Genomic DNA, 16,929 nt, shown 5'->3' on the forward strand with positions numbered 1-16,929 from the left:
CGGTTCCGCCCGCCATAGCATCGGGGCGGACTCTGGCCGCCATGTTTGAAGGGCCTCGCGCAGGGCACGCGCGCCGTCCCGCCGCCATGTTGGAAGGGACGGGCGAGCGAGGCCGCCATGTTGGGAAGGTCGGCTCTGCGGAGAAGGTGGCAGGGCGGCTTCCTCTCCTTCCTAGCTGCCTCGCAGGCCTCACCCGCCGCCCTTCACCTCACGCCTTGCCCCTTTGCGAGCTCCCCTCTTCAGCTGCTCCCTGGGGAGGCACAGCCGGGGCCTGGGGACCCACAGGGTCAGGGCTACCTGCTGTAGGCCAGCCACATTGCTGCCTCTCTCCCAGGGCCTGGCCATCTCCTCAGGCAGGAGGCGAGTCGGGAATGTCCCAGAAGGGAGAGGGGGGCGGTCCATGTGCCTGAAGGACAGTAGGTGCCTGTTTCACCACAGAAGTGAGGGAAGGAGGGAGCCCTCAGTGCCACTGGAGCCCTTCCATGTGGGGGTACGTATGTCTGGACGTGATAGGTCTGTGTTTTGACATGTGGTCATGCTGCTGAGTTGTGGGGTGGCGTTATTCCTCTGGGAAAGGGGTAAAGGAAGGCGCTGCCATCCTCTCTGTCTTCTACAGACCTGCATCTACCACAGAGGTTGCTGCTCAGCATTCTGGATACATGCCCTGCTGAATTGGATGCCCCAAATGCCTTGTGGAGGCTGGGATTACCTCAAAGGAGATGTGGAATCTGTCCACATGCACATAAGTAACCCAGTGTTCACCTGGGTCCATGTATACAATTATTAAGATCACATTCCCAAAACATATGCGCGCATTTTGGTAGGATGCTCAGTGTCAAATGGGTACCATGGCTGGGAATGGGATTGATTGGGATTTCTTATGGTATGGGTGAAACCAGCAGAATGTAGAGAAACATCCATGAATAACACTGCTGGGACATTAAATAGGCTACAAATTGAGCCAACAATACCGAGCACTGGCTGCTTGAAAACATGGTTCCTGTTTCCTTCTGGAAAAATCCCAGAGGATGGGTAGGAACAGCCTAAGGCTGCTGCACCCTTTCCTGCCACCTGCACCATTCCCATGAGCCCTGCATCTCTCCCAGGGAGGGGAGATGCCATCTCCAGCCCCTCTGGGGTACCAAAAAAGTTGAAATTCGAGACTATAACCCACCTACCTCCAATGCTATATGCCCAGCAAAACCCCACTAGCAGTTCTTTCAATAAACAACCCCCCCAAAACTCAGCTGTGAGGGTGTCCGGCAGTTCCCTGCCCAGATTTTGAGCTTGGCAGAAGAGAGGGAGACCTGGGGAAGGGGCCAGGGCAAACCACTGCGTTTGTGTCAGGATTTTTTTAAAAGGGTTTTATTTGTGTTAAGTTTTTTTTAAGAAGCTGATCGCCATCTGCCGGCAAACTGCAGCTCTCGGGTGGGGTGCTTGGGGGAAATTTTAAGGGCAGTTTCTGTAACTACCTGTCCAAATGCTTGGATTTTTTAGGACACTGGAAGGGCCATTTAATTTTGCAGACAGCAAAATTTAAATCCCACCCTCACCCTGGATACCTTTGTATCACTCAGAGCTCAAAGTAATACACTGGTATGGTAAGTGTCACGGTTACAAATGAGGTGAACGTAATAAATTAGGGTTTTTGGGGGGTAATCTAGCTATTTTTAAAGGCTGGAGCTGGACTGGGTTATCCTTACGAGATTTTAGAGTAGGGGAGGGATTAGTTTGTGTAACTGGGGTGATGGAAGGACACACGGACACCTCAGTGCCTGCACGAGGGACGCTGTGGTGAGTGGTTAACGAACAACATTTAGTAAAATCCCGGTCAGTTACTTTGGCTCTCAATTAAGGCAAAACACCCCAAAATCGCCGAGCTGTTCGAGCGTTTGGCTCGGCGTGGGCGTTCAAGCGCCACTCACACGCGTGTGCCCGTACCCCGTCCCCGCCCTCGGTCCTCCCGGCCGCCAGGGGGCGCGGGTGAGCCGCCCTCCCCGCCCTGCCGCACGTGGTGGCGCGCGGCCGCCCGCCGCGCGTGCGCTGTGCCCGCCCCTGCCCTGCGGGGCGCAGGCGCGCGGCCCGGTAGGCGGTGGCGGCGCATGCGCGGGGCGCGGGCTGACGGCGGCGGCGGCGGAGGGGAATTAAAATGGAAGATGAGGAGGTCGCCGAGAGCTGGGAGGAGGCGGCCGACAGCGGGGTGAGGGCGGCTGCTCGGGGCGGTGCGGGCGGGTGGGAGGTAGCGGGGGGAGAGGGGGAGGCGGTGCGGCGGCGCTGGAGGAGGCGCTGGGGCGCGGAGGGCACGCAGTGCCTGCTAGGCCTCTTAAAGTGACCGCGGCTTCGCTCGCCGCGGGGGGCTGCAGCCCGGCCCCAGCCCCTCCCTCTCGCCTCTTCTTCATCCCCCGGTGCCGGGGCTGCCGCAGGGATCCGCTCCCTGCCCGTCCTTCTGCCGCCGGTTTACATTTGGTTGCCAGACCCACCTCTCTCTCTGCCCGGCCTTGTGGGGCTGCGGGCAGGGCGGCAGCGGCTGGTCGGTGCGGGTCGCAGCCGAGCCCGGAATAAAGCTCCTGCTGCCGAGGAGCGTGTTGTGGGTGCTGGGAGGATGGCGGGTAGCTTGTTCCCTCTTCAGAGGGGTTCCCACAAAACGTGCCTCCCTAGCATCACGTTAACCCTCGCAGGGCCTGGGGGGAGGGGCGGGTGGGCTGTGTCTCACGGGGTGTTCTGGCAGAGCTGGGGGTTCACATCAAAAGCCCTTTCTCCCCCTCGCTCGAGGTGAACGTGCTCTTTGGTTAGGACAAAACGTGGAGAGTCATAGTGGGGCCTAGTGCAGCTTCCAGTGTTGCAGTTGAAGTTCTCGCCTGCTTTTAATAGGCAGCTCAATAGCCGAAGTTTTCATCACGTCTCTCATGCTGAGAGACTCCAAAGCACTTGTGTGTGCGCTACGCTTGCAAAATAAAATTATTATTTTAGCAGGAGTGTGGGCGGGTGATCTGCGGGGTATTCACAACAGTGCGACGAGAGAAAGGAAACCATCTCTGCCAGGCAGACTCCTGTTTTAATAAGTTCAGTGGGCTCGTTAACGATCAGAGGGCAGAAGGACTTCACAACAATGACTTGGTGAGAAGACTGAATTTGATTCTGGTCAGGAGATTGGGTTACAGCTGGCCAGAAAAAGGGTAGCAAAATAGAGCCTGTAACTCAATGCCCTTGCCAAGCGGTGTGAGAGATGCCAGCGGCAGGCAGGCAGCGTAAGCAAAGCGCTCGCACTCTCCTCTTGCCAATGCCGTGAGACTGCAGTCATAGGAAGCCTCGTGCTGGGCGGTGGGGTTAATTCCGGCACTTGTTAAATCATTCCATGAAGGGACATAGCTTGTGTTGCGGGAGCTGATGATAGCTGTAGCCTTGAGTAATGATTTAAAATTGTAGGGGTGCTCAAATCCCAGCCACTGGTTGTCTGTCTTCTTTGTCCTTTCAGCTTGTACCTTTTAGGTGTTCTGCTAAAGCCCTTAGAAGGGGTAATCTGTTGCCTGTCCTTTCTCACATCCTTTTCCAGTACAAACTGCTGGGAATTTGTGTTCGTAAACTCTGTGGTGCTTGTGCTGCTGAGCAGAGAGATTTCTTGAGGAGCTGCTGCAATGCTTGCAACTGCTTTTGCAGTTGTTGGGGTTTTGGATGCAGTTGAAGCAACAAGAAAAGCAAGCTGTCTGCGGCAGGAGCTCTTCTTACGTAAGATAAGAGACAGGAGATGCCTTTTGGCATCTGTCATGGTTTAGAAAGGTCATTTTCAAACCCTGCCTGGCAGGAAGGAGACCTGCTGCTGCTGCTGGTGGCTGCAGGAAGCAAAATAAGTGGGATGGAGCAGGGGAGAGCCCAACCTCCTCTTGTCTTCAGTTTTTCATGGTCCAAAGGGATGCTGGTGCAGTTGGAGACTGTAGGCTGTCCGTGCTGCTACAGAAATCAAAGCTACTAGAGGTAGGCAGGTTGAGAAAAGAGGAACAGAAGGCAGGAAGAGGCACTGCTGCAGAGCAGTCACCATGAGTGACTTGTTTGTTGGCAGTTGAAGGAGATTGCAGGTGCACCTGCTGCTCTCTGTGCCCAAAACCCCGCTGCAGTCTTTGGGCAGGGGAGCCTGGGAACTGCCTGGGTGAAGCGGATCTTCTATTGACGGTGCAAGAGGAAAAATGATGTACGGGAAAGGCATATAAGTTGGCCTGGTCCTGTCATCACAGGGTGTTGGTTTTTTTTTTTGTCTTAAGGAATTTCCTTTATCATCTTTTGACTTTTATTTGGTGTGAATCCGAGGCGGAACAAGACAGAACACAATGTAAGGGCTCAAGATGTGACAGTCATTGTCAGTGCTCAAGAGAAATATGCAATAAAACAAAGAGACACCAAGGAGCAGCTTTAAACACATATTCTTCTCCTAACCTGATTTGCTATTTATTCCTTTTATCAACTGTATATAGTATTATTTACAGCACATCTCTGAGGAACAGTAGACATGTAGCAGGAGTTCCGTGGTGGGCTTCGGGGATTCATGGCCTGCTTCTCGGCATGTAATTTTTTAATGTTCCACCCAGGTGGTATTCCTTAGGACAGAAAGTACATCAGATTTTTAGTGCTGGTCTTTTTTTGTGTGTGTAGTTTTGGTGTTAGGCTGCAAGCTTTTACTTGAGGCCTTAAAGAAGGTGGCTCTCAGCAAGAGGCAGTTCCAGGCTGAGCAGAGATGCTGTGGCCTCCTAGTTACAATTTACCTCGTTTATCTCTTGCCCATCTGCCTTCCAAAACAGGCAGCGCTCCAATCTCATAGGCTGAGGGAACCCCCCCTGAAAACCTGACACAGATCTACTTTGGTTTGGTCCATCAAGTAGCTGTAAAACTGATCCTCAGGTTTTGGGTTCCCCCCCCCCCGCCCCAGTCTTTAACATGGCTTCTGTTTGTCTTTTAGTCTTCTGTGTCATCAGAATTACCCAGTGCTTGCCTGAAAAAGGAGCAGCTCCCTGGGTATGTGCCACCCTGCTGAATCACCACAGGCCAAGCAGCTTCCCTCTACTCCAGCAGCTTCACTGATCCCAGGGGTCCTGCAGGCACAGGGGTGTTAATGCTGGTGCAGCAGAATTTGGTGAGGCCTCTAGATCGCTGTTAGATCTAAGAGGTCTTCAAAATGTCAGTGAAATGGGGAGGTTTTGCTTGTTGTCGAGTTACGGATGGAAAACCAGCGTGTAAAGCATGAATGAGTTGTCCGAGTTACGAATAAGGGTTGAAGCGCCAGGCTTCAAAGACCCAGTCTGGGTTAGTAAACACTAATATGACTTAATGCCTGGCTTGTTTTTCTTTTGCGTGGCCTAGCTGGCTTTAGGGAAGAGGGAGATCGCAAATGAGAGGTCTGTTTGTGACACCTGAGTCCATTTACCTGGTTAAACTAATAATTAAATGTCAAGTGGGAATCTGGGCTCCAAAACTGGAGTGGAAGCCCTGTGTCCAAGGTTGCAGGTAATCCTCAGCCTGGAATTGGCACTCTTCAGCTGGATTGATTGCTTATTCCTCCACTAACTAGTATTTGAGTATATCAGGGTCTTCTTAACTCATAACTTATTTAAAGTCAGAGTCTGTGCAGATAAAATGTTAGTCTGGCAACCCCAAAAAGCTTACCAAAAAATAAAAAATTATCTTCTGTATCTTTTTTTTTTCCACTTCAGTTTGCTGAGGGACAGTTTGCAGGGCAGTTAGCTCCCAGCTGCTGCCTACAACCTCCCTGGCAGTACTTAAAACTGCCACAGTCCAGAGTCTAGGTCCCTTGGTGAGACTGTGCCTTGCTTCACTGATTGCGACCAGAGAGAGAGAGACAGCCCCCTGGATCATCTGATTACAGGCTGCTTGGGGAGGATGTGAGCAGCCGAATGTGCGTGACTGAACTTTGTCCTTTGTGTGTGGGGATGGGGATTGCCAGCTGCTTGGGTTGTGGCACTTGGTGGGGACCATTCACCGGAGGTTTGCAAAGAAACCTCATTTCTGTTGGCTTTAAATTGGTCTGTGTGAGTGGCAGAGGGCTGCCCACCGTGAATTTCACCCTCCAGCAAAGGCAGCGCATTCCCTGGTTATAAAGGTTTTGGCTAGCGTTGCTTTGAGTTGCTAAATATGATCGAAGTACAGAGAAGTCAAAAGGGAAATATTTTGGAGTGTAATACTGTGACCTCCGGTCTGCCAACTACTTGTGTGATCAGAGGACAAATTAACAGGGTTTTGGTGTGCAGCAACTGTACCCTGGAGGAAACCTGGGAGGATAACCACGGATTTTTGATGTCATGGCTGTGAGGATGGGTTTTGGCTTCACGGATCAAAATGATTTTTGTAAAACTTCTGCTGAATATTTGCTTTAAGTGTTTGTCGTTGGTCAAAAAAATCTTGAATCTGGCAAGATTTTGTTCCTGCTGCTCAGCATTGCTTAGGTGGAGGCAGTTTGTTTGATAAGAAGGGTGGTGTTTGTAGGTTGGGAATGAACAGGTACCTTAATACCGTGAAGTGAGTATTGGGTTTGGGATATCGCAGCAAATCCTGTGTGGCCCTGCCTGGGTCACTCGAGCGGTCGCTGTTTCATACCTGCTGTCACAGACCTTGAGCAGCTGGGTGGGCTGATCGACCCTGGGCAGGGACCTGGCTGCAGAAGGTAAAGGTGATCCTCTAGATTAAGAGATGTTCCGATGCCTTTGTGGAAAAGCATGCAGAGGGCTTTTGCTAGGGTTTAGCCGCTGGTTGTCTTTTTTTTTTTTTTCTAGGTTGATAAGGGATGTAAATATATTCCCAATCTGGATCTCTGAGGAGCATCTGTGCAACATGCCCACCCCAGGAGGTGCAAAGGGTAGGGAGGGAGAAGGAACTGCAGCCCTCTCAAAAGCTTTCCCGTGGCCCAGAACACGTCCATGCTGGGAATACCGTGTGGTGCCTGCCAGGCTTGTTCCCAAAAATACTCTCATGTCTTGTTTCCCAATATCCTAGCTGCCGAGAAGCATTATCTACCTATGGAGGATGTAAATGCCAGCACAGCTTAAAAGCATCTGTGGCTTCCTTGGGTACAGTCCACTGCCAGGATCTGAAGTAAGAAGAGTAACTTGGAGAATTAATTAATGAAGCAGTCTGATTCCCAATAGCCTCAGGAATTGGAATGTTTCAGTAATTAATAGAAGATTAATTTATCTTCAGAGGAAAGAAATAGGTAGCTAATGAGAAGTCAGCTTGGAGGTACCTTAGAATTATCTAGTTCTGCTCTTACTTGGCTGTGTTTTCGATGAAGTAGTGAGTCTGATATCTGCAGCTGGAAGTTGTTGGGTACCCATTAACAGCTTTGGTAACCTCAGATGTTAAAACCTTTTTTTTTTTTTTTCCTAAAGAAGAGAACATTAACCAGGCCTTGAAGTTTATCTCCTGTCCTTTAGAAAATGCCAGAGTATCTGATGGTGCTTTTAATAAAAGCAGATGAGGCTTTGTTTTTAGTGTTGATGTGGGAGGATGCAACTCTAGCCTAAATCCCCCCCTTTCTGGGTCTGATCTTCCACATTATTTCGATGAGCAAGGGTAGAAGGTTGTGTTTGGGAGTAAACTCCAGTAAATACATCAAAGAACGTGGTTAATGGTTTTCTAGAGCTGCATATTTGAAATGTTATCAAATATCTAAGGGAGCACAGCTTCCTTTATCAGTGACTGTCCTGTGCTCTGGCAGGAGGGCCTGTAGGTATCTTTGCTCAATTTCTGCAAAGTAACCTAATTTTGGAGGAAAGGGGGAGATACCCTCTGAGAGTGAGGGGTTTATATGAAGCCCAAGCCTTTGCCTTCCTTCTAACATTCAGTTGTGGTTACTCACTAAACTTGAAATAAAAAATAGCCAGCAGTTATCTTGTTCCTTTCCCCTGTATCAGCAGAGCTTGGAGCTGCTGTTGTTTAGTCTATTTAGAGAGGCTTTGCTGGCAATGATGGGAAGGGTAATTCTTTATACGTGTCTGACACAGTACAGTTATTCCCACAAAGTTCTTTAGACAACAGCTAGGGCTGACTCGGGCCTCTCTCTGCTTTGCAGCACGCTGGAGAACTGGGTTTACTTGGGAATGTGCCTAGACCCCATGTGAAACCGTGATCTGTAGGACCCAGCCTCTGCAGGGGCATCTCTTCCTTAAGGGCACATTTCTGGAGTGTTGGGGGGGCGGGGGGGGGAGTATCCACCGTCAGCTCGCCAGTAACATCGCAAAAGCATCAGCTATATTGGTGGGGTACTTATTTAGGATGACAGACCATAGGAGTGTCACATCCAAGCAGCAGGTTTGTGTCTTGGTGTCTAACTGCTTTCCAAGGGGCATTTTATTGATCCTTTCATGCATTGCTGTTTTTCTCAGGGTGAAAGGGCAGGAAGGATGGCTATGATGGGGCTGGAGTTTAGTTTCCATTACGTCCTCATCCACAAATGCGGCTTAAATGTCAAAGAACAGTGTCTTCTTCATGCTGTTTGTCTGGGTCCTTTTTAGTATCTAGACATAATAGCACTAAAAATAGTTTGTTGAGATTCTTTAGTACTCTTTGGGGAGGGTGTTTTGAACAGGGATGTAAAGGAGACTTAGATTTTGATTATATAGATAAGTTTGTTTGGGAAATGAAAGCTAGGGAGAGCCTCCTAAGAAGATTAATAACTGCGGTTTGTATGGTGCGACCTGCCCGGCTACTGGGGACGTGCAGTGTGATGTCCTTGAATGCCAAGTCTAATTGCCTCTCCTGTGAGCTCGTGCCTTTGGGTTGTTGTAGTGCTCCTGGCACTTGCCCTGTAAGTCAGGTCCTAATTTTATCTCGTTACCCACACAGCTCGGTGACAATGTGGCATAGCAGTGGAAGGGGAATGGCATCAGCAGACGAACAGATCTGTGCAGAGCTGCGGCCGGGATTTGATTTTATTAAGAATTAAGCCATATTGAGGTGTTTGTGCTTCTCAAGCTTGTAAATTCGTGCAGCGTGATTCCCACCACGAACTGCTAACTGTGTTAGGCTGCTAACGTCTTGAGTTGGTTTTGCAGGGCGTTTAAGGGCTGCCCATTCGATCTGGCAATGCTATCCTTGTTCAAACGCTTCCATACCTACAATTCCAAACACAGTAGCATCGAACACTGAGTTTGCAGTGCTGTGACTTCTGCTGAGAAAAGACAGGGTCAGTCCGTGAGTTGAAAAGAAAACACGACAACTTCTAACGCATCAGGAGGTGTGTGTGAGGTGGGGAGCTGCTTTTTTTACACTAGCTGTCTGCTTTGAAAACAAAGGAAGACCTTTTTCTACCCAAGAGTTCAGTGCATGTCTGGAGGCAGCTGGAATCCCCTCAGCAGTGCTGGGGATTACGAGGATCATGTAAGACATTTGGATGGGGTGAGAGTGATACGTGTGTATTTGGTGGGGATGATTGTTTTATATTATTCTGCCAGGATTTCTACGTGTGGAAGGAAGCCTCTTGTTTTGCAGAGTACATAGTGGTTCTAACAGTCGCTGGTGTTAGAACTTGGAGGATATTTTAGCTGCCCTGTTACTTTGCTCCTTGGTGAGGAGCTCCCCAGGCTCAGAGCAACTGTTGAGCCTGCGTGCGGTGGCTTGTGAACCAAGGCTGTGCACGTTCACTTAGTGAGGACTGGCAGTTACAGAGGGATGAGAGACCAAAGTACCAAATATTTTGCAAGAAACGGTCTGTACGGGTGTAGGAAGGAGTGCAACTGAGACTCTAAAGGGCTCGTCTGGGGAGGGGTGTTGTGATGGCAGGTTTTGAAGGATTCCTTGGAATAAGTTTGCATGTGTTAAGCAAATGGAAGAACTATGGATTTTTTTTCTGGTAAGGGAAGCTGCAGGTTCTGGTGTCAGAGGATGCAGTCAGAGGAAGTCTGGCGTGTGTGAGGGCGTCAAGAGCTGTCCAGCAGCGCTCGGAGACAGTGTGACAGTCGTGTTAATCAGCGTGTTTTTCAGATGCTGAGGTCAAACTGACGCTTTCCAATTACAGGATCTCATAGTCCTAGGTATGGACTGCGACTTTAGCCCCAGGACTGACCTGCAAAGCCACCAGGAATGTAGAAACGTGGCTTTTGTCAAAGTCATCTCTCCTCTGCCAGGGTGGAGAGAGGTGAGATGAGAATGGGGCTTTCCTTGTGGCTGCCACGTGGCTTGTCATACTTTTGTGCCCCACGGTCCTCGCTGTGGGCCGTCGAGCTTGTCTGCCCTAGTTGAGTAGTTCAGTGCTGCGGTTCTGACTCGCAGCTGGCTTCGTAGTCCCCACACAGCGCCGAACGCCAAGTTAAATGAGTTGAGATGCTCTTGAGCATGCTTTCCCCACCCTCCACCCTGTCCTCCTGTCATCCCTCTCCCCCATGCACTGAAGTACTTAATAAGGGATATTTAAGGAAGCTTCCTTCCCATCTACCACTTCCAAGAGGCCTCGAGGAGGTGCGGTTAACTATTTCGGTTTGAAAAAGTGTTTTAAAGACTCTTCTATAGGAGGATATAACCTCTTGAGGCGTAGTGCAAGCAGATGAGCTAACCCCTTCCCCTTAACCTGACTTTCATTGTTTGCTGCCGGCCGCTCTACATCTCCGTCCTTGCTGGGATATCCGTTTCCCTGCTGCCAGTTCCCGGCTGAACATTCCTCTGCCTTTGTGGGTAGGAGGCGGCTGATGCACATTTTTCTCTGTCTTCCAGAGCAGCATTGGGATGGGATTTTCCTCCCAGTCCTCTTGAAGAGGAAGGAAAGCGCAGGTGTGTTTGCCCTCTATGGGAGGCTCTAGCTGTGACCTGGTCTTCAGCTCAGTGCCATGTGAAGCCCTTGGCTGCTTTTGTTCTTACAAATCACCCGTCGCCTCCCATTACAGAGCTTGGTAGGAAATTCAACCCCCCACCCACCTTTTGTCATCAAAAATACAGTTTGTAACTGTTCCCTTCTAGATGGAGCCTACCATGGACTGTTGGCCTGTGTAGCTGCGTGACCAAGAGCAAACACCATGGTTTGGCATCTTGTAGCGACTTGTGTTCATTCCCTGCTTATTGGGGCATTGGAGAATTACTGTGCAAACCAGTTTCTTCACTGGGCTGTGCCTGCTGCGGTTTTTGACGGCAGGGTAGGCCTCACTGGCAGCGAGCTTTTAGCATAGTTAAGCAAACTGTCCTGAAAAGTAGAGCAGCTGTGTTCTGCCAGAAGATTGGAATTTCCTTCAGTATTGCCAGTTATCGGCTGGCGAAACTAGGACACTGTCAGGTAGGGGTTTTTTCCTCTTTGTTGATGATTAAATAAAACACTGCTGTTTCGGAGGCTCTTTTAATAGCATCAGCAGTTGTGAGAATCTAAAGATGTCAGCGAGGTCGGGGAAGGTTATCTAAAGCAAGACTGGGCCTGAAAGCTGGCTTTATTTTTCTGTTTAGCAAGATTTCTCTGCATAATTGCTCCGATTGCAAAACATAACACCTTTGCTAAGGTAGATGCAAGCTTTGGTCAGAAGTTGACATGCTTTAAAGCCACGCTCTGTTGGCATTCAGGGGTGATTAATACATCTTTCTGCTGATTGATGACTCTGCAGCTATGTTGCAAAGGGAAGGAGAAGCGCAATAAGGCTCTGCTCTGCTCTGGCGAGTCCTTGGGTGCATGTCGGGCAGGGCAGGGACTTTTTTTGAAGGAGGGTGATTGCAGCAAGCAGCAGGAATGCAGACCTGCCGGCTAGTCCTCCAAACGGCTGCAGGCTTCGGGGCTGAGCTGCCCTGCTGAAACCAAGCATGTAGTCTGATGCGGATCGCCCTGCCTGGCTGCTGGTGCTGTTTCTCTGCCTGAGAGGTTTGGCACCAGTTCCTGCTCAGATCTGGGGATACCTTGCTGTGTATTCCTGTGAATTTTTACCCTTAACAGAGCTTTTTTGCCAGCCGAAGTCCTTAAAATGAAAGATGAGTGCCTCTCAGCTGCCCTCTCACCTTGACATGCAGAATTCACAGCCTGCTGTAGGTGTATTAATGGCTGCAATAGAATATATGTAGTGGCTTTGTTTTTCTCTGCCTCTTGATTTGCAAGTCATCCTCTGATGAAGGCACACACTCTCTCTGCCTCCTTTATAGTATTGCTGTATGGAAGAGTGAAATTAAATGTGTGCGCAGACAGGCTCGAACTCCAGTCTCCAAGACGAGCCTTCAGGTTTTTATTTTTATCTCCTTCCTTTCTAGGAAATAGACAGACGGTTGGAAAAGAAGCTGAAGATCACGCAGAAGGAAAGGTAATGATGCTGCACGGGTCGGTTAAAAAAAAAAAAAACAACACAAAAAACCTTATTTCCTGAGATGCCCTTGGACATTTGAAGGCCTGGGGAGCAGGGACAGTGGGGAAACAGCTTCAAACTGAGCCAGGGAGCACTGGGTTAGAGTTGAGAAATAGGGAATCTCTGTAATCATGCCACTAGATGGCCCTTTCGATCCGTAGCAGGCTAGCAGAAAGCTTCTTGAGAGTGATTTTATTTCAGAGCCGGGTCTCCCAGACTGGATGTAGCTACAGCTATGGGGAAGCCATTTAAGAAAAAGACACTCAAAGGAAGAAATGGGTGAGTCAGGTAATCCCAACTCGTGGCCCTGAATTGGCTTGCTGTGTCTTGCATCAATAAGACTCTTTTCCTGCTTACTTTGGGTTGGGGCCGGGTTGTGTTTGTTGCCATCTTCTAGCAGAAATATTTCTAATCACTTCTGACAAGTCTTTTTCTTGTTGGCTTTACCCCCCCCCCCCTCCTTTGATTCTTAGTAGGCCACTTAGAGTCATGGTATTACTTCTCTGGGAATTCTGCACAGAGAAGGGACCATAAAAAAAAATTCAAATAGTGAAGGTGGGGGCCAAGGCTGGCTTGGAGGAGTGAAATGGCAGGGTTGGAGCCAAAGGCCGAGTATCCTGGCAAGAGGAGCCCTAAAAATACCTGCAGGGAATGGAATCAAGGTGCTTATACCCATATCTTTGAGTAGAAGCGCTAAAACTTTTGTCCAGTGTCTGCTTCCCTTTCCTTTGGTTGAGTTTAAAGATGTTGAATGCAGCAGGGATTGATTTTTTCCTTCCCTTATTGAGCTGATCTCCTGCAAACCTGCCTGCAGCTCTAGTTTAGGGTTATAAATATAACAAGGTCTTTAATTATTACAGGCTGCCTCTTAATCACAGGAATGACATCTGACTGGGAGGAATTCACACGCAGAGTGAAAAACATGCTTGCTGTAGAAAACAAGTACCAACCAAATGTTTTTCTTTTAAAACAGTAGAAAGTCAAAATCTCCTCCTAAAGTGCCGATCGTGATTCAGGACGACAGCCTTCCTGCAGGTCCTCCCCCGCAGATCCGCATCTTGAAGAGGCCGACGACCAACGGTGTGCTTAGCAATCCCAACTCTGCCAGCAGACCAGCCTTCCCCGTGAAATCCTTGGCACAGAGGGAGGCAGAGTACGCGGAAGCCAGGAAACGAATATTGGGCAGCGCGAGCCCCGAAGAAGAGCAGGAGAAACCCATTCTAGACAGGTCAGAGCAGCCTTTTGCGCCATGGCAGCTTTGCCTGTGCTCCTCGCAAACTCCCTCCTATCAGAAGGAGTGGGGTGAGCTCCTTGAAGGGTAAAGTGAGGCCAGCAGGGAGAAAGGAGTGCTTTGTTAGCAAGCAAGGCATCTTAAATCTCAAATATGTGGGAGCTGAGGGAACTGCAAGTGCCTGCTAAGGCCGTAAAGGTTATCTTAGACCTTTGGATGAGTATGCTGTGGTATATAGAGGAGTGCAGACAATCAGAGTTATCCTGGCAGGACGTACCCTCGTCTTTTCTGAGGGTTTGGACTTAAGGGAGATGCCACGTGCGGCTGGGAGAGTTGGGCATAAGCACTCTTAAATGAATGTGCATTATTTGAAGGCACCATGTTCACCCTTTTATTTGCAGCATGGGTCTTGGCCGCTCTTCGGAAAGAAATGAAGGGCTGGTTTGATTTTTGGTGGTGGTCCCTGTCCCAGGGAGCAACATGTGATGCTTGTCCCATGGCAGTGACTTCCCACCGAGGCAGGGGCGGGGTTATTTGTTGAAGGTGTACAGCGTTACGCAGCCACGTTGCCTCCGTCTCTGATCTCCTTTCTCCTTGCAGGCCGACAAGGATCTCCCAGCCGGAAGACTCCAGACAGCCCAATAATGTGATCAGGCAGCCGCTGGGTCCCGATGGCTCACAAGGCTTCAAACAACGCAGATAAACGCGGGCGAGAGATGCTGCTGCGGAAGGCAGGGTCCGCCGCCACGGGTCGCACTGCCGTGGCGGACAAACGGACTTGAGCAAAGGGAACTACCTGGTTTATTTGCACTGTGATCCCCTTTGCTCTGCCCACTGTGACCTTCAACCCCACGCACTGTGACCTCCCCTCTCCACCCACTGTGACTGGCAAACCCAGAAGGGCTGTCCCCAAGTCGCTGCAAATGGGAAGGGGGACAGTGAGGGGGGGTATCAAGGACTCGGACGGGTGCAGGGAGTTGTGTGTGTGCCACTTGGGTTGAAGCCAGCGCCAGCAATAATGTTTGTTGTACTCATAACCTGGCATTTAAGGAAAAAAAAAAAAGTATGGGAAGCTCCCCAGACACGCATGTTGTCCTCATCACTTAAAGAGCAAGTTCTTTTTCAAAGGATCTGTTTTATTTTTCTTTTCTGTTTTGTTTTCTGTATATCAGATCAACGGAGTGCATGGGAAGGATTTTAACCATTTGTTTTTATTGAGAGAGGTAGTTAAGTGTTTGAAAAGGAGTTTCAATGAATTTCTGCGACTTTAATGGCTCGGGTTTGGCAAGCTCTTGCTTCTTGTTCTCTTATTTCTACTGCCATCAGCACGTGAAAGTGAACTCCGGGATACCCGGTCTTTCAGATTGCCTTGGGAGCTGGCGGAGTCTGACGACCTAGTTTACGTCTTGCACCTGTTAAAGCTTGGCTAGTATTTTCTGCTGGCTTTGAAGAAAAGCTTAAAATACATCGGTTTTATTTTTTTTTGTTCTTTTTGTATTTGGGGAGAAGGGAATGTAGACCGATCCCATGAAAATGCCTGCTGCCCAGCCATTTTTTGCAGCAGAGAGAGCCAGGTGGTGAAGAATTAGGGCTCTGTCGCGAGGAGGAGAATAGCCAGCGCCCTCCAGTCCGTGAAACAAGTAGGTGGCGAGGATCTGTGCTCCATATGGCCTGCGTTCGTCGAGTGGCTGGCGCTACAGTGGCCAGCGGGATGTCCCGAGGGTCCGAAGCAGAGTGGCGTGGTGGAGCGAAGGCTCCCATTGATCTCTCAGTCACGGTACAAGCTGCGTTTGCCTCCCGAAATTGCAGACATCAGGAAGGAAGACGGCACTGGTTAAAGTTCGGATGATTTCTCCGTCTTCCTGGCGGCAGCTGGCTCCCTGCGAGGCTTCAGGGAAGGGACTTTCCTCCTCCAGCTCCCAGGAAGAGGACAGGGAGGCTGGTGCTCCACAAGAACGCTGATGTTTCCCCCTGGATGAAGCTGACCTACCTTAATATCACTTAAAATTGAGGGATTAGATGAACACTAAATGCTCTTCTTGGAGGGGACGGTACCTAGAAAACCATTTCTGGTTCTCAGCGGATTATTCTGTACAGGTGCAGCCTTCCCTGCCGCTTTGTGCTCAGTAGGTTCAAGGGTAAACGAGCAAATCTTGACATCTTCTACACAAAGGGAAGCGACCGTAGAAAAGGACATGTGTGGAAATACAGTTTAAAAAAAATATACCGGTAAAATAAAACTACCTGTGTATAAAAAGAATCCGCTAGAGCATTAATTAGCTGATTAAAGCACCGAAGATGGTGGTGAGGTGGGGGCAAGCAGACATCCCCCAGGCATCCCCGACTGCCGGTGCTTTATTTTTTGGGGGTGGGGTGGGGTGTGTGTGTCCCATATTTATCCCCCCCCTGCAGGCTGGTGTGGGATGAGTCCCCGAAGGGGAGCGGGAGGGGAGAAGGACGTCAGCAATAAGTGTAGTCACCGCGCCTTTCCTTAATTATTACTAAAAATAGCTTTTAATAGCCAAAACACCCCCAAATCCATCTGATTCCTGGTGTAGCTGGCCAGTGATAAAGTTGCCACCTCCTCTGGCACCGGAATCTCTGTCTCCGGCACTGAAATCTCCTCCGGCACCAAAATCTCCTCCGGCACCGAAATCTCCCGGCTCCTCCATCCCGGTGACCAGGATACGTCCCGCCCGCGGGCAGGGCTTGGCGGCGTTCCTGCGGGAAGCCACTTCATCCCGGGAAGGTGGAGGATAAGCACGGTACTGCGTGTTTTCACCCCAAAACGTGCGCCGAAAAGAAAACGTTTTATAAATTGTATTTTAAATAAATGTCTTTAAACTTTTAACGACTTTTTTTTTTTTTTCTTCTTTTCTGTCTTTTATCCCCGTCTCTCATAGGGGCTGCTGCAAGAGGGATGTTTCAGTAGCAGCTTAGGCTCCCAGCGTGAGTAGATGCTTAAAAATTCATCAGGAAGGTAAAATCTGGGAGCATTTGGCTGTAATCGGCCACTCCTAACCCAAAAAGGGGAATTTTTACCCCATTTTTAGAATTGCTGGGGAGATGTGGTCCGAGGAGAGGGGGAAGGGGCAGTGCCTGGGGGGAAGATGGGGCTTCCAGACCCAGGTGTGAGCTGTGCTTGTGCTGCTTGTTAAGTTATTTTTAATTATTTATTTTGTTGGGATGTGCTGGCCTCCCAGCTTGGACATTGTGCTAAAGAACTGCTGGAGGAGGTGGGCAGAGGCCATCGGGGTGTCTCCAGCCAAGGTGAGAAGGGGTTGGAGTGCACTGGCAGCTGCCGCAGGCCATCACCCCCTTTTAATTCTTAATTTTTAATATTTTTTTTTTAATGGGAATTCATGGAAAAAAAGATGTTTGGTGCCGCAGTTGTTC

General features: G+C 49.7%; 1 protein-coding gene across 5 annotated transcripts; it reads left to right on the forward strand.

Annotated features, from left to right (window-relative positions):
* Positions 1-346: 346 nt before the first annotated feature.
* Positions 347-15,790, forward strand: SZRD1 (SUZ RNA binding domain containing 1). 5 transcript variants are annotated; one of them, XM_037380690.1, is made up of 4 exons: positions 347-490; positions 12,211-12,260; positions 13,279-13,530; positions 14,134-15,790. In XM_037380690.1, exons 1-4 carry the CDS (start codon positions 401-403, stop codon positions 14,234-14,236), a joined length of 495 nt encoding a protein of 164 aa, XP_037236587.1. In that variant the 5' UTR covers positions 347-400; the 3' UTR covers positions 14,237-15,790. The 5 variants fall into 5 exon arrangements, with proteins under 5 accessions (XP_037236587.1, XP_037236585.1, XP_037236589.1 ...); XM_037380688.1 differs by having other exon boundaries at positions 361-490; positions 13,276-13,530; XM_037380692.1 differs by lacking the exon at positions 347-490 and adding an exon at positions 2,085-2,200 and having other exon boundaries at positions 13,276-13,530.
* Positions 15,791-16,929: the final 1,139 nt, after the last annotated feature.

Source organism: Falco rusticolus, chromosome 3 (genome assembly GCF_015220075.1).
Source record: "Falco rusticolus isolate bFalRus1 chromosome 3, bFalRus1.pri, whole genome shotgun sequence".
In the NCBI taxonomy this organism is placed as follows: domain Eukaryota; kingdom Metazoa; phylum Chordata; class Aves; order Falconiformes; family Falconidae; genus Falco; species Falco rusticolus.

Coding starts and splice junctions, on each gene's coding strand:
- SZRD1 (XM_037380688.1), top strand. CDS start 401: ATGTGCCTGAAGGACAGTAGGTGCCTGTTTCACCACAGAAGTGAGGGA. Junction 491..12,210: donor TGGAGCCCTTCCATGTGGGG/GTACGTATGTCT, acceptor CTTCCTTTCTAG/GAAATAGACAGACGGTTGGA. Junction 12,261..13,275: donor AAGATCACGCAGAAGGAAAG/GTAATGATGCTG, acceptor CTTTTAAAACAG/TAGAAAGTCAAAATCTCCTC.